This window comes from Amblyomma americanum, chromosome 8, assembly GCF_052857255.1.
Source record: "Amblyomma americanum isolate KBUSLIRL-KWMA chromosome 8, ASM5285725v1, whole genome shotgun sequence".
Classification (NCBI taxonomy): Eukaryota; Metazoa; Arthropoda; class Arachnida; order Ixodida; family Ixodidae; genus Amblyomma; species Amblyomma americanum.
The window spans coordinates 48,573,567-48,587,841 of NC_135504.1; the positions used below are offsets into that span (position 1 = coordinate 48,573,567).

At 44.9% G+C, this 14,275-nt stretch overlaps 1 protein-coding gene across 1 annotated transcript in view; it reads right to left on the reverse strand.

The window, feature by feature from the left end:
- Positions 1 to 312: 312 nt before the first annotated feature.
- The window catches only part of LOC144100310 (putative sodium-dependent multivitamin transporter), a 65,440-nt gene continuing 51,477 nt past the window's right edge, over positions 313 to 14,275 (reverse strand). Inside the window, exons 13-15 of the mRNA XM_077633295.1 lie at positions 13,169 to 13,269; positions 5,279 to 5,373; positions 313 to 483 (exon numbers count right to left, since the gene is read on the reverse strand). Coding sequence (XP_077489421.1) covers positions 328 to 483; positions 5,279 to 5,373; positions 13,169 to 13,269 — 352 coding nt within the window. The 3' untranslated portion in view covers positions 313 to 327. The remainder of the gene's footprint in view (positions 484 to 5,278; positions 5,374 to 13,168; positions 13,270 to 14,275) is intronic.

Here is a 14,275-nt window from a genome sequence, read left to right on the forward strand (position 1 = left end):
CGGAATAATTTCGACCACCTGGGGATCTTTAGCGTGCACTGACGCAAACTATGAACCGTTATTAAGCCTCACAGTCATGCCTCTCAGTTTCCACCAACACAGAAAGCGGCTCATGTTGTTGGAATGTTTGAGATGAGCGTTAATTAAAAGAAAATGGCATAATTTTGCGAGACTAGCTCGTGCGAACTGTGCTTAGGACGACTACCGATCTCAGAAGATTTGTATAAAATGTTTATTTCCGATGTGTTTAAGTATCCTAATGCAAACGTATTCATCGTATTATCAGCAATAAATGCGCATGCATCATGAAGGGGTGCGCGCATTGCGCTAGGTGACGCTTTCAAGCTTCTCTCGGGTGCGATTTTTAAGGAGCCCCTTGAATTCAGGATTAGAGGATAGTGCAGTAGCGTGGGACTGGTCGACGTCCTGATCCTCTTGCTTGAAAGAAGCCTTTGTTATGTTCCAGTTCCTTTCGTCGTCGCACTGTTCGAATTGGAAAACAAAATTACACGTGCTTAGACTACCAGTCAAGTTGTATTAGCCCAATATACGGACTTTTTCAGCGTCAGTAACAAAATCTTCTAAAGCAGCAATTACTCATTAATTCTACCAACTGCTTCTGATAGGATGTGCTCCAGGGTTCTATACCATGCCCAAGGCAATTGTTAATACAACTACGAAGTTTCCAGTACACGTTTATAGCTTTTCTTTTTAGCCGTATGGCTTTGGGTGGGCAATGATGAGTAACTGCTCCTCGCTACGAGCTACATTCTTTTTTCATTATTTACATGATGAGTAAAGGAGAGGTTGGTGCTGCATAGCGGCTCCGGTACTCCTTTTCACCAATTCGTACAAACCACTTGTTCCGACGATGTACTGTTCAGCATAACATAAACACAAACAGTACACCACATATATTACAAAGTACAAGCGTCAGTAAAAGTAACAATAATGAGAGAATAAAAACACCTTGAATATTAAAAGAACAGTATAGAATACAATATACACGAGAGATATGAATAAAAAATGACAGAAGAACAAGAAATAAGATGATTGTCTGTAAACAAAGCAAAAGTAGATAACAACGCTGTTAAAGAACTCAATCACCAAAAACAGAAAGCAAAAATAAGTTTAATTGCAGCAAACACAGCAAAAGCGAAAAACAAAGATCTTGAAGCGCTAACACACAGAGAGGTAAGAGCTCTAGCCTTGACTACAATTGTACTGAGCTAGTACTTCCCGAGGATACCGCTGTCCTCAAGGAATGCTATCAATGCCACAAGTGCTCGCTTTTGGAATTCACATGTCGGCCACGGGCCGAAGAGCTTTTGTAGACATAAGGGCCTTTTATCAAGAGCTCTCAAGTCTCTCTTCAATCGCGACCTGGGGTTGTCGTGTACTCGGCAATCCAATATTAGGTGAGCCACATCCTCATTTTCTTGGCCACACGCACACCATGGGCTGTCTGCACGGCCAATTCTTTGAAGAAAGTGCATCGTGTAATCTGTTCCTAAATGAAAGCAGTGAAGGAACATTTCCCAACTTCTGCTGATGGATAATGGAATATTAAACCGCAGCAACGGATCAATGAAATGCAGATCAGAACCTGTATGGTTGGGCTCAAATCCCTTCTTTTCGTTCATTTCATTGCTCCTTGTCTTCAAGAAACGGAGCAATGCGCCTCTTGATAACGGAAGGGCAGAAGTGAGGGCATTGGAGTGTGCTTGCCTAGCCGCTGCATCCACCTCGGTGTTTCCAGGAATAAAGTAATGTTCGGGTATCCACTGGGAAACTATAATGTACTGCTTTTTGGTAGCCTTGGAAAATTCTTTATGAACTTCGTATACCACTCTAGCTTTCCACGGTACGGAGCTAGTGCTGTTAAGTTATTTCAGTTCGGATTGGGAATCGCTAAAAATTACCCACATACGCGGGTCACGCACCGAGGAGATGAACTGGAGTGCCAAATAAATTGCGTAAATCTCAGAAGTCGTTGATTCTCTCGTGTGAGGCAGTTTACATGCCCGTCGCTCATTCAGGTACAAAATCACAAATGCGGACGCTGATGAATTTTGAAGACCGGAACCTTCGGTGTACACATGAATGTAACGGGGATACCGCATGTGTATCTGGTAAAGCGCCAACTGCTAAGCAGCGAATATCATCATGTCAGGTTTCCTAATTATCCCTTCGACTGACAACTGCATTTTAGGTGTAACTAGAAGCCATGGGAGATTTTCTGCGTCTCCTTTCCAAAATTCTTTACTTGGAAGAAGCTAGCGGTGGTGTTGAAACACTTGATGTATATAATTTCCATCCCGTTCTTGAAGCGCGGAAGCTAATGGGTGCCTCTCATGCTGGATTATCAGGCGGAAAATGTGCCTGCAGGTCTCTGTTGTTCGTAACACTTCAAACGGAGGCTGCAGTGCCTCAGCAATTACCAGAGCGCTGGAAGTCGCATGAGGAACTCCCAAAAACACACGGAGACCCCTAGCTAACATTCTTTGCAGGCACTCCTGGGAGGTTCGCGACAGACCGTGAAGAATCGGTGAAGAGAACCCAATTTTTTTAGAAATGAATAAATTGTGAACTGTGAGCAGAGATGCCAAAGAACAGCCCCAAGACGCACCTGCAAGCCTGCGTAGCACATTCATAACAGAGTTCACCTGGTCTTCGATAGATTTTCTATGATGAGCCCAAGAGATTTGTCTATCAAGAACTATACGCAGAAAACGGTGCTCCTTAACAGGCGCTAAAGGTTGACCGTTGAGGCAGAGACAGAAATTTTTCAGATTCTTACGAGAAAAAAGGCAGAACGGCAGTTTTTGCATGAGAGATAATCTTCCCTTTCTCGTTTAAAAAGCAGTCATTGGTATTTAGGCCTTCTTGCAAGGTAGACTGGATGAGGTCTGCAGTTTTGCCAGAAACCCAAATACAGACATCATCGGCGTATAACGAACAGTGCAAGCCAGAAGGGAGCTTTCGTGGCAAATCCGCCATCACGCAGTTAAAAACAAAAGGGCTTACTTAGCACACTGCCCTGCGGCCCTCTTTGCATTAGGCTCTGTTCCGTGCTTTTTCCGTCAATTGACTTCATCAATATTTTCCTGCCATCTAAAAAGTGCGAAATTCAACGTAGCGGTCTTCCACTCACACCGAGATCTAGCAAACGTGAGAGGACATGAATATGACTTAGAGTATCGAATGCACGCTTGATATAAAAAAAAATACTTCGAGGGTGATATTGCCTTTGCTACGCTCATGCTCTACACATGTTACTAGGTCCATAATTGCATCCATAGTGCATCTATGTCTAAGAAGTCCAGTCACTAACTGAGAAACCTCTCCTCTTTCATCACACCACTACTGAAGCCTGGAGTCTAACACCTTCTCCATCGCTTTGCATAAGCAGCTCGTCAGGCTCACTGGGCGAAAGGAGCCAAGAACCAAAGGGGATTTACAGGGCTTTAAAACGTGAATGACTCGCGCAATCTTCCATGACTGGGGAACAAATTCGTTGACCCACACATTGTTAAATATTACCAAAAGTACTGCAGTGGCCTAGGGGCCAAGATTTTGAAGCATTCCATAAGAAATGGCATCAGGCCCAGCAGCAGTCTTTGGACTGCTCAACGTAAGATCAATTTTAAGTTCACCTATTGTGAACACAGAATCCAAATAGGCATGTTGCGCGTTGAAGCAAGCAATAACGTTTTGCTGGGCATATGTAGCTGAGTTTTTCAATTCTTCGCAGTTGAAGTCGAAGTCAACAAAACTCATCAGGCAGGGCTGTTTTGGCAGTTTCCCGTCCCATTGCAAGATCTCTGAAAGGGTTATTCTGAGGAACAGGACTGCTTAAGGAGCGGACCATCAACCAAATCCTAGGTACTGGAGGGTAAGGGGTCATTGTAGTGCATAGGTCGCGCCATTTTTTACTTTTTAATTGCAACAGACGTTTGCGCATTGACGAACCTCCCGATACGATTCTAAAGACCAGGATCGATGGTAAGCCTTTCCCTCTTTTATTCGTGGTGCCCTGAGTCGCTCATACTCTCCATCAATACTTGTGAACCCGTGAGGTATCGGGACTGCCTTAGTGCAACGACTCAGGCTACCTGGCACCAGCGAAGTGAAGTCGTCAATAGTAACGTCCATGGAATCGTTTTGAGTTATGTCGTGACGAAAAGCGTCCCAGTTGGTAAGTTTGGATTTACTTCGGGCACCCTCACATCGTAAGCTAGGATGATTTACCGGTATCGGATAGTGATCACTTCCGCATGTCTCAATCTCTGTGGCCCACCACACGTCAGACACCAGATCATGAGTGCATAGAGTCAGGCCTAAACAGCTCGTATAACGAAACCCGCGTAGAAAGGTCGGAGAACCGTCGTTCAGAATACATAAATTACATTTCTCTGCGGCGCACTCAACGGCCCTTCCACGGGTACAGTGGTCACTACCCCAAGCAGCATTATGAGCGTTAAAATCACCGCAAATCAGTAAACGAGAGCCCGCTATTTTAAAGATATTCAAGAGAGCAGCAGCTACAATCTTCCTGTCATTATTATTAGAGTAGTTGATAGAACGACTGCCGCTGACAGGCGGTGGTCCCGAGTTCCAACCCGAACAAGAGAAACCTGCGCTGTTCAAATATGAATCAGTACCAACTCGCCCAGTTCGGAGCCTTAATGAAGAGAAACCTTTCTTCAATATGACGTTTTAGTGAAAGCTGAGGTATTTTCCTTTGTCGCTTTATATCTGTGCTTGGTTGGATGCTAATGAGTAACTGTTTCTTAAAAATGTACTCCACCTTGAGGTATTCTCCAAAATATAGAACTGAAATCACTAATAAGCACGACACCGGCACGAATTGCATTTGTAGAACCACTGCTAAGATAAGTTCAGTTTATTATCTAGAATTCCGGAAATGACAATCCTGTGCGCCTCTTTGCAACAGGGTTAAGTGGGAACGCTATAAAGTAAATAAAGAAAAATAGAAATGTTCTCCAAAAAATTTGATGATTAATGTGTTTTACTGTTCTCAAGAGCGCTTGACAAACAAATTCAGTGCATGAGAAAGCACAGTATCCCATTCAGCACAGCTCGGTTACAAACAGCCGCGTTCGTTAAGCCGCGAGAACGCAAACCGCAATTTTAGTTTCTTGGCACTGAGACAGCGGCTCGCATAACAAAAAATACAATGGTTTTGCCAGTAGACTTCTGCTACGTCATATAGTTACGTACCAGCAGTTCTAGCAACCACATGAGAAGCACTAACCTGAAGTATTCTTCGGAAAAACTTGAAACGAAGCCATAAATTGAGAAAAAAGAGGCTTGTAAGGCGTAAATTTTTTCTCGATTGTGCCACGCCACCTAATGGAGAGGAAAAAAACCATCATCAACGTTTGAACAAGCCCAACTAGCACGTGAATGTTCCGTATAATTTTTACACTTTACATTTCACAAATATTTGCTCTTAATGTACACACCTTAGTACTTAAAAACAGTTCCTCCCTCTCAAAAATATAAACGAGAAGCGTGCAGTGTTAGAGAAAATTTACATTGCAGCTTTACTACCTTGATTATTCTCGGCATGGTTCGCTTGCATGGAGCGTGAGCCAGTGAGGCTAGAAAAGAAAAAAAAATAATTCGAGGACGCTTAAGCTTCGCCTTTAAGAGTGGAACGCGACAGCGTGTTGCAGCACTGTCATGGAGTCCACGGAACGCCATCGCCCGTTAAGCACGACGCCTTGCTCATTAGACAAATTGCTTTGCTACGTACGGTGAAACGGACGCGCGGAGTGGCAAACCACGTAGAAGAGCTGCCAGGCGCCTTGCCGAAACGCGCGGGACTCAAGTTGCAGTCGTAGTTCGTCGACACATCGTTCTCGACAAACTCGATGCCAAGAACGACAGCATAACTTCCGCGCCGAACAAACGGGCATCAAGCCGCAAGCTTCGGGGTGAACACGCTTTGGATGTGCGCAGCGTTGTTCGCCGCTCACCGCGTGAATCCTGCGTGCCCGCACAGCTCCACTGCGCCCGAACAAGACAAGCGGGAAGCGCTGCCGTCGCGCGCTATCTGTTGGGGCAGTGGCGTACATTGCGAGGAGGAGGTGGAGGGATTTTTCGCTCACGGCCGCCGCCGACGAAATCGGCTTTTCTGCGGCACAAGGCCCTTATAACGCTGTCGCGTTAAAGCCCATCTCCAAAAAGAGGAGTAACACCTATGCCAATGCTAGCGTTTCTTGATCGAAGTCTCAAGGTGTCTATACATAACCACCCTCAAAAGAGAGGGTGTCCAGTAAGCAATCGCGATTGTTTCTGAGAAGCCGTGTGAGAGAGTATAAGGAGAATTTGAAAAAAATTATATTAAAAAATTATGGTCGATTTTAGTAGTTAGGCCAAAAGCGAAGTGGGTGCGCTAGCATTTCGGTTTTCACTTCGGTTCCGATTTTCAGATCCAGTGTTTCTGGATGGCAGTTGTTCGGATAGCGATAAGGGGTTAAAGTCCATATATGCGGAATTGGTCATTCCCTCCATTCGTAGATCCCTGGGTGTGTTCCTACCATTCCTGGCGCAGCGGTGCAGCGGTCCGCTGCTCTTCTATGGCAGGTGCGGCCATCAGTGGGATTTGGGTTGCTTGCGTTAGGGTGAGACCCACGTTGTCATTCCCGACCCGCCCCTTACAATTAAATGAGCTGCCGCCTGACACAGTGGGCGGCTTTATAGAAAACTACCCACCGTGGCGCTTGACACGGTGGACACGTGGTTTTTATATATATATATATATATATATATATATATATATATATATATATATATATATATGGGCTGGTTGCCCACCATACGCTTGGGGGGTAGGTGAGCAGCCTGCCACAAAACGGGCGACAGACAAACATGCAGACAGACAGACGGACGGACGGACGGACAGCGGTTAAATGCAGGGAATGGCGGCTATAAGTGCTAACGCTCTAAAACAGCCGCTGCCTATATATGTTTAGAAGATCGCAAGTTCGTGCTTCCTAATCGCGCGCTAATATGGTTTGCAAAACATTACGTATTTATTTTCACTGGTCTACAATTGTCACACTATATTCTTTGCTAGGCTGGGGGAAAAATATCTGACTGCTAACATAACATGTTCAGAAAGGTGCCAGCTTGAATGACATGGTAGAAATTCGTAATGCTGAATTGGCCAGAAAGCGACGCAATCAGGGAAGGAGATTTGTTTACGCAGCATGTTTTTAAGAATTAAGACTTATGTGCAAATTGTCCCTTGCTAACATTTATATATTTTTCTTTTTTCGGTAAACACTTTTGTACATAATTTCTTCATGCCTGCGCGTTGTCGCGCGCCTGGATCGACTGTACTCTTATTTATTCAATGCTATTGCCTTTGCGGTAAGTGTTGAATCTACAGGTAATTTTTCGGAATGTCTCTTATAACTCTATTATTGTATTTCAGACAAAAACAATGTATTGCCATTACTTTAGGGCCGGGGAGGCTTTTGTCAAGCGTCTTGAAACGCCTTCTGCCTGTTCGTTTTTCATTTCTGCTATTGAATAAAAATTTAGAATAATGAAAATAGGAAACGCTTCCCTGGAACTAAAAGAACTTAAGACAGTAACGAACTTCTTGATCTTCACTATATAAAAATATAGATACGAGAGGACGCAATAAAGAGAGCAGAAGGCTGAGCACTTATTTGAAGCCCCCTATCCTGTCTCCACAACGTGTTAAAGCTTGTTCAGATATTACACCTATTTCGTCCATGCCTCCAGTTTTCAAGCATTTTGAGAATACTGTAGACCCCCTTTAAGACGAGATTGAAGGGACCACAAAAGTTTTTCGTCCTATCAGAAGTTCATTCAAACTGAAGAGCACGTACAAAAAAAAAGGTGCATGGGCATGCTAGGTCCCTCCATATATAAGTAAATTAAAACAATGTTTAAAATGGCCAATCAAAGAGAGGATAATTGCAAATAGAGCTCGAATTGCACTATAAATAATGTGCACTCAATACAAAGAATGATGAACCTCATAATATCTTATTTGAAAATCGGCATTGGTCTAGTGCTTTTTTTTAACTCTTTTTCTGACTGTACCCCACAGCGGGTGCTATGTGTGTGGTTCTTTTTTCTGAACTTTGCTTTCCATCCTCGTCCAAGCGCTTCGATGATGCCAGCTGGGTAGTTGTGCGCCTCTTTTATCTCACTCCTCACTCATAGCAACTTCTACAAACTCTACATGCATGCTTCACCGCGCGCCTTTCCGTCCACCGCAGGCAATGTGCGTGCCGCGCGCCGCCGATATCTGGCCATCTCGGCGCCAAGATAACGCGTCTTGCAAAGTCATGTCAATTGAAAATTTAACGCCCAAGTCAAAGGGCAAGTGCCCTTAGCGCAAACGATCCTTTTAGTCCGTGGAAGGCAACGCAGGGCACGTGACGCGCGTCCGATGCCGAGATTGGACCATTGCGCCAGCGCTGGCGCGTCGGTGCCGTGACTTTTCTGAACGGACAAGAAAGCTTCCCTTCAAGACAGTTCTCTCCCGCAAGGCGGCTTTCTTACAGTTTGCCGAGAAGATGCTAGTAAGATATATTGTGGACTTGTATATTTGTACGTTTTGTACATATTGCTTGCTTTTATATTGCGCAGCAGCACCCCGGATTGCCATTGCGCGGGGTCGCCGTGGTGCGTGGTAGGTGTGAAAGTTCGTCTTAACTGAAGAACACGCAAGGCAGTTGATCTTAAGCGAATTGATTTTGCATTAACCCTTCTGTAAACCAATTAAATTGTCTCGCATTGTTCCTTTTAACCAAGGATTCGTCTTAACGCGAGTCTACTGGACTTTTTTTTTCTCAGTGTTTACTACAGAGGGAGCTCTGATGTAAACGATGTGCCCCATGTGGCCGACAACACAAACTGAAACAGGTCCTTAGCTTAGGCTGCATCACAAAGAAAAATTTCAAACTCGGGGTGGCGAATACAAACATTGTTGGTGCCCTTCTCTTAAGATTACAAATTAGCCAAGTGCGCGGACAAGGCTGATAAAAAAAAAATGTCCAGTAGACTCGCGTTAAGACGAATCCATGGTTAAAAGGAACAATGCGAGACAATTTAATTGGTTTACAGGAGGGTTAATGCACAAACAGTTCGCTTAAGGTCAACTGCCTTGCGTGTACTTCCGTAAAGACGAACTTTCGCACCGACCGCGTACCACGGCGACTCCGCGCCACGGCATCCCCATCTCGAGAGCCGACGCAGCGCGTTGGCTCCGAACACTGGCGCGGGAGATTCCTTGTGGAATTCCGACCAGATTTCTAACCCGCGTCTATTACCCCTGGATACCGACCCGAAGCTACGGCTTCCATCCGGCCTACAACGACGTGTGGCAACTTAGCTGCGTAGCCTGTGACTCGGTGTCGCATTCAGAAAGCATTACTCTACTGTGATCGGCAAGGCTGATAACCCTGCTTGTGACATCTGTGGCGCGATGAGAGCATCTCTCATATTCTATGTGAATTTCCAGCGTGCGATTCTCAAATTCTTCCTCTGCGCGGTGCGCAGGAACACATCAATTCACGGCCGCTAACGGAGGTTAAGATTCTTGGACACTGGCCGCGGCGATTATCAGCGGTGAGGGCCTTCCAGGCCCTCTTGCGGTTCTTGAGAGTGTCAGGCCTGCACGACAGGCTGTGCTGTGACTTTTCCCAAGCTCTTTCGCCTTCTCCTTTTCCTTATCACTCCATTTTCTCCCGAACATTTATATCCTCTCCTTCCTTTTCCGCAGTGCAGGATATAGCAAACCGCTTTCATCTACTGGTTAACCTACCCGTCTTTCCTCCTAATTTTTCTCCTCCTCCTTAACCATGTGGACAGTGCCATGACTTCGAACATACGGAAAGCCGTACAGAGGTTTCCACGCGCTGCAGTTCCCGCCTCCTCCTTCTCCATCTCTGAGAGGCACTGAGGCTCTTTGCTCCACCGACAGAGTTCAAGAAGGAAAACAGATTGGAAAGGAATAACCAAGCTAAGTGCAGCCAAGAGGGGGAAAATGCAAGTGTCTACGCGTGACTGGTAATTCTCGATTCCTTTTTAAAGACCTTCAGCACCCATCGCCAGTCGTGAGCTAGGTCACGCTTCAGACTTATAAATGCCGGGTGTTTTTGCGCATATATGTCGCACAGCTCGCGTATCCTCCCGTATAGGGGCTGATATATTCTGTCGAACGTTCGCACGATGCCTATGACGAACGCGAACAAGTGAAAAATTATACTTTCCGCAAAGTTCATTCAAAGTTTTAATAGATACTGTCCACATGCATCTCCAGACAGGCAAAGTGTATCTGTGGCAATCAAATTTACCATGTAATGTGCGTTAAACCTTATAAACGTTATGTCCGTTAAACGAGGTTCCGTTACAAACAGCACCAATCACCTGCATGGGCATTACAGGTCGATCACACATTTAGAGAGAGAGAGAGAGAGAAAGGAATTTTAATGAGAGGAAAGGAGGAGTGGTATTTTAAAATACAGGCTAGGGACCTAATCCAGAATACTACACAGGGCAGTCCCACAGGGCTGCTGCTGGCCCCTCATTTTCTCTCACTAAAATTCCTTTCTCTCTCTCTACATGTGTCATTGGCCGGTAATGCCCATGTAGACGCTTGGTGCTGTTTGTTACGGAACCTTCTTTAACACACATAACTGACGGGCACATCTCAATTCCGTCGATTTATGCATTACTCTCTCTGTTATTGCCATCCTTATTACGGCATGCTCGTAAGATTATATGGTGCTATATATATGTTACCCATGAAGAGTGGAGGAAGGGTAACACAATGATTTTATTCGAAATCTCTTTGGTTCTCATACTTTAGGTAACAACGAAGTATTCATGCCTGCAGTATAAATGTTCTTGAAATCAGTCGCCTCTAAAATGTCTTTGGACGTGAGGATAATAGAAATAAATAACCCAATGCAGTCTTCCAAACTACACTGCTGTGCAGCTCGCAGCCAATACTGTAGCTTCGTTTTCAGGGGTGATATTCCAGCTATCCTAGAACTCTTCCGCTTGGCGATGCCGGCAATTCTTTCTATAATTCATTTTCAGCTTTAAACCGAAATGCGTTAAAGAGGGGCCTGGTGATATTTATATACATCTGCAGTACCTCTATAACGCCAGCTTATTCCAGCACAGTTTAATTGAACTCAGCACCCTGTCGCTATCACAAAACAACCAAGCTAAATAACGTCTTCTTTCTTAACAAAGACGAGTGGGGCCATTAATTGCTTCTATGATACTGGGCTCAAAGCTCGAAAGGAATGGAAATTGGTCCACGGTGAACGAAGGCACGATTTCAAAAGAAAATATTCAACCTAACACCCACCAGAAACTTCTCTCCGTTATGACATGAATTTCCCAACGAGATAACAACTGGGCGTTTGTTGTGCTTAGCGCAAAACACGAAGGTGAACTGAGACGTGCGGAAAAGACAGCTAGTAAGGAATAATCTTAAAGTCTTCACAGCGCTTCTTAATAGTACTGTGTATGGGGGCATCCATAAGCCTCATTGCTGAACAAGCATGCTTCTTCACTAGTACCCCTTTAAAATTTTTTTTGGCGAACACACAAATCTTTGTACTGAGCGAAAGAGAGCGCCTAAACATTTTTTATTGAAAATTTTGGGCTGCAGCTCAAAAAAAAATAAATCGATTCTTAACACTGCGAGGCAACATCACCGATAAAAAAGCGCACACTGTTGAATCGTAATGGGAGTGTATGCACTGCACGGGCTTTCTCCAGCCACATCAAACCTCAAGAGAAGGCACTGGCTGAGAACGCCCTCAGACTTATCGTGGTCGTGGCGCACTCCGCCGCGTTAGGAGTCCGCGGCGGGCATCACGTGCACCCGTGCCAGACGCGCGAGTCTTGCTTCCCCTGGGAACGGGGTTCTTGTTACCACCGCTCATCTCACGTGGGAAATCCTGCCGGCGGAAGCTGTTGTTGATCGCACTTTCCGCAGCGCTGACGGCGCGGCGTCGCCTTACGCTCGGGAAGCGCACTTGCGTCGAAGAGCGTAAACGGCCGCAGCGAGATGCACTTCAAACACTTGAGCCATGCATGCCGATGATGCTGACGCTACAACGGTCGTGGGAAGCGCTGCAGGCCCAGGTGAATTGCAAGGCGCGCACCGCACCATCCGCTCTCAATCAAACCCGGGTCGCAGCGATGTTCGCTGGAATGCGCGACTGGCCCAGCTGCTTCCGTCTACCCTTGGCCGCCGCCGGCGCATTCGAAGGGGAACTCGCAGTCTTCTCAGGTTACGATGATGTACATCGCGTTCAGCAGCGCGACACCCATCCTTCATCCACAACAATAATTTTACGACTGGCCAAAAAGTGGATGGAAGATGTTCGGCTCTTGTCCTTCTACGCTGACACAATGCCGGCACTAGCTATCGACTAATTCCAACATCTAGATATCATTTGATGTATGTCCTTTGACAGTCAATGCATATGAATTTAGAAAAGGGGTGGCATTATTCTTTGGCGTAACTGAAATCCTTCACTTTTTCCCGAGTTCCCGCTCTCCATGCCATCTGTTGGCAGTAGGATAAGCGGGCTTCTAACGTATGTATGGCACCTGTGTAGGCGCTGGAAACGTCGCTGGAAGAACCTTCAAACTTTAAAAACTGATTTCTTGTTGCCTTGAAATATTTATGGCAATTTTTTCGCAGCCTCTTCTTCAAGATGGGCGACGTTTTTAATTACTTTTGTTATGCGACCAAAACTATGGAAATATCTGTTTCGACACCATTTGTCGACAGTAAACTCCAATTTGCTACTTCTCTAGCCGCAGAAAACTAAAGTATGGCCAGACACTTCCTTCGTTTCCCAAGACCCTGAAAAAGACTTCGGTCGATAAGATTTGTATTTGTCACCTCTTCCGGTATTTTGAAGAGAGATTTGTGGGCTCTTGACTTCAGACGGACGGTGAAGTCACTTCGGACGGTTGCAAAAAATTCAGCGCGCATTATGTTTTTTTTTCTGGGCTCAAAACGTACACCACATTCTTTGAGTCTCTTCCTACTGCAGTAAAAGTGGTACGATGTCAATATCGTTTATCAACTCTATTTGAGTAAAAACATGCGTAGACTTACCTGTTGCAAGGCTAAGCGTCGTTCCCAGGAATATTGTCAACAGAGCTCCGATGGAGGAGATCCAAAGAAAAGAGAGTTGGTATAGCGGGAACACGTATGAGCTGCAAGGAAAGAATCATGAAGCTGTAGAAACCGCTCTGCGGTGGCATACAGTCAAAGATAATTTACTATTCGGTGATGGAGGACTCCTGTTGTGGAAGACGTAAGGTGAAAAAAAACCCTGCTGTGTAGCGTGGTTTGCACACGTTAAGCAAGGAAATACACTTAATTTTTGTGACACGTTTCCTTCTATGTGGTGATGCGGAAGACAATACTATGCACGGCTTGCACTATGCACGAGCGAGAGTCAGATGACCAAGATGATCACAATGATACATTCAAGCAAGATCAATTACATGCATGCAATAATAAACTGCCGACGTGGGTGATCGATTCCAAACTGTCACTCGCGAAAAAAGTCATCCGAAGGAAGTTTTAGAGTGAACAAAATTCAAGATGGTTGTCAAGTAGGTATTGTTTTTTGTTTCGTTTAAATCTAACAATGCTGACAGAAAAGTCGACGTCCGGACTGAACCTGTTGAGAGCAGAGGGAACTTGGTAAATTAGTGTTTGTTTTACATAGTTAAGTTATTTGCTGCTGAGTTTTTGTCAAGAATTTCTGCATGTAATTTCTGCTGATGGATGTACCGTAACAAACGAAATTGATAAATCTGATTGGCTTTATGCGTACAGTGCTTTTGGAATGAAGGTTTATAATCGAATTTTTCTGTCATGTCCTTCTGTACAGGTTTCAACATCCAGATGACGACTGTGACATCAAAGTGTGTTTATAGGTCAGTGAGTCGTGAAAACTGTCTATTATAATCGCTGCTTCTACATTCGTTCTCATTCTGGCTCTTGATGCAGGCGAGCTTAAACATTTTAATGAATTAATACGACGACACAGCACTTATAGCTCAGTTTTTACTTAACTCACGTGAGCTGTCAGCCGACTTTCACGTCACAGTCATCGTTATTCTGTTGAAACAGGAACCAAAACAGGTGCACAAAGAAATTCGATAATTGTTTTAGCGGTTGGAGGAGAATACGACCTGGTATTAATGTATA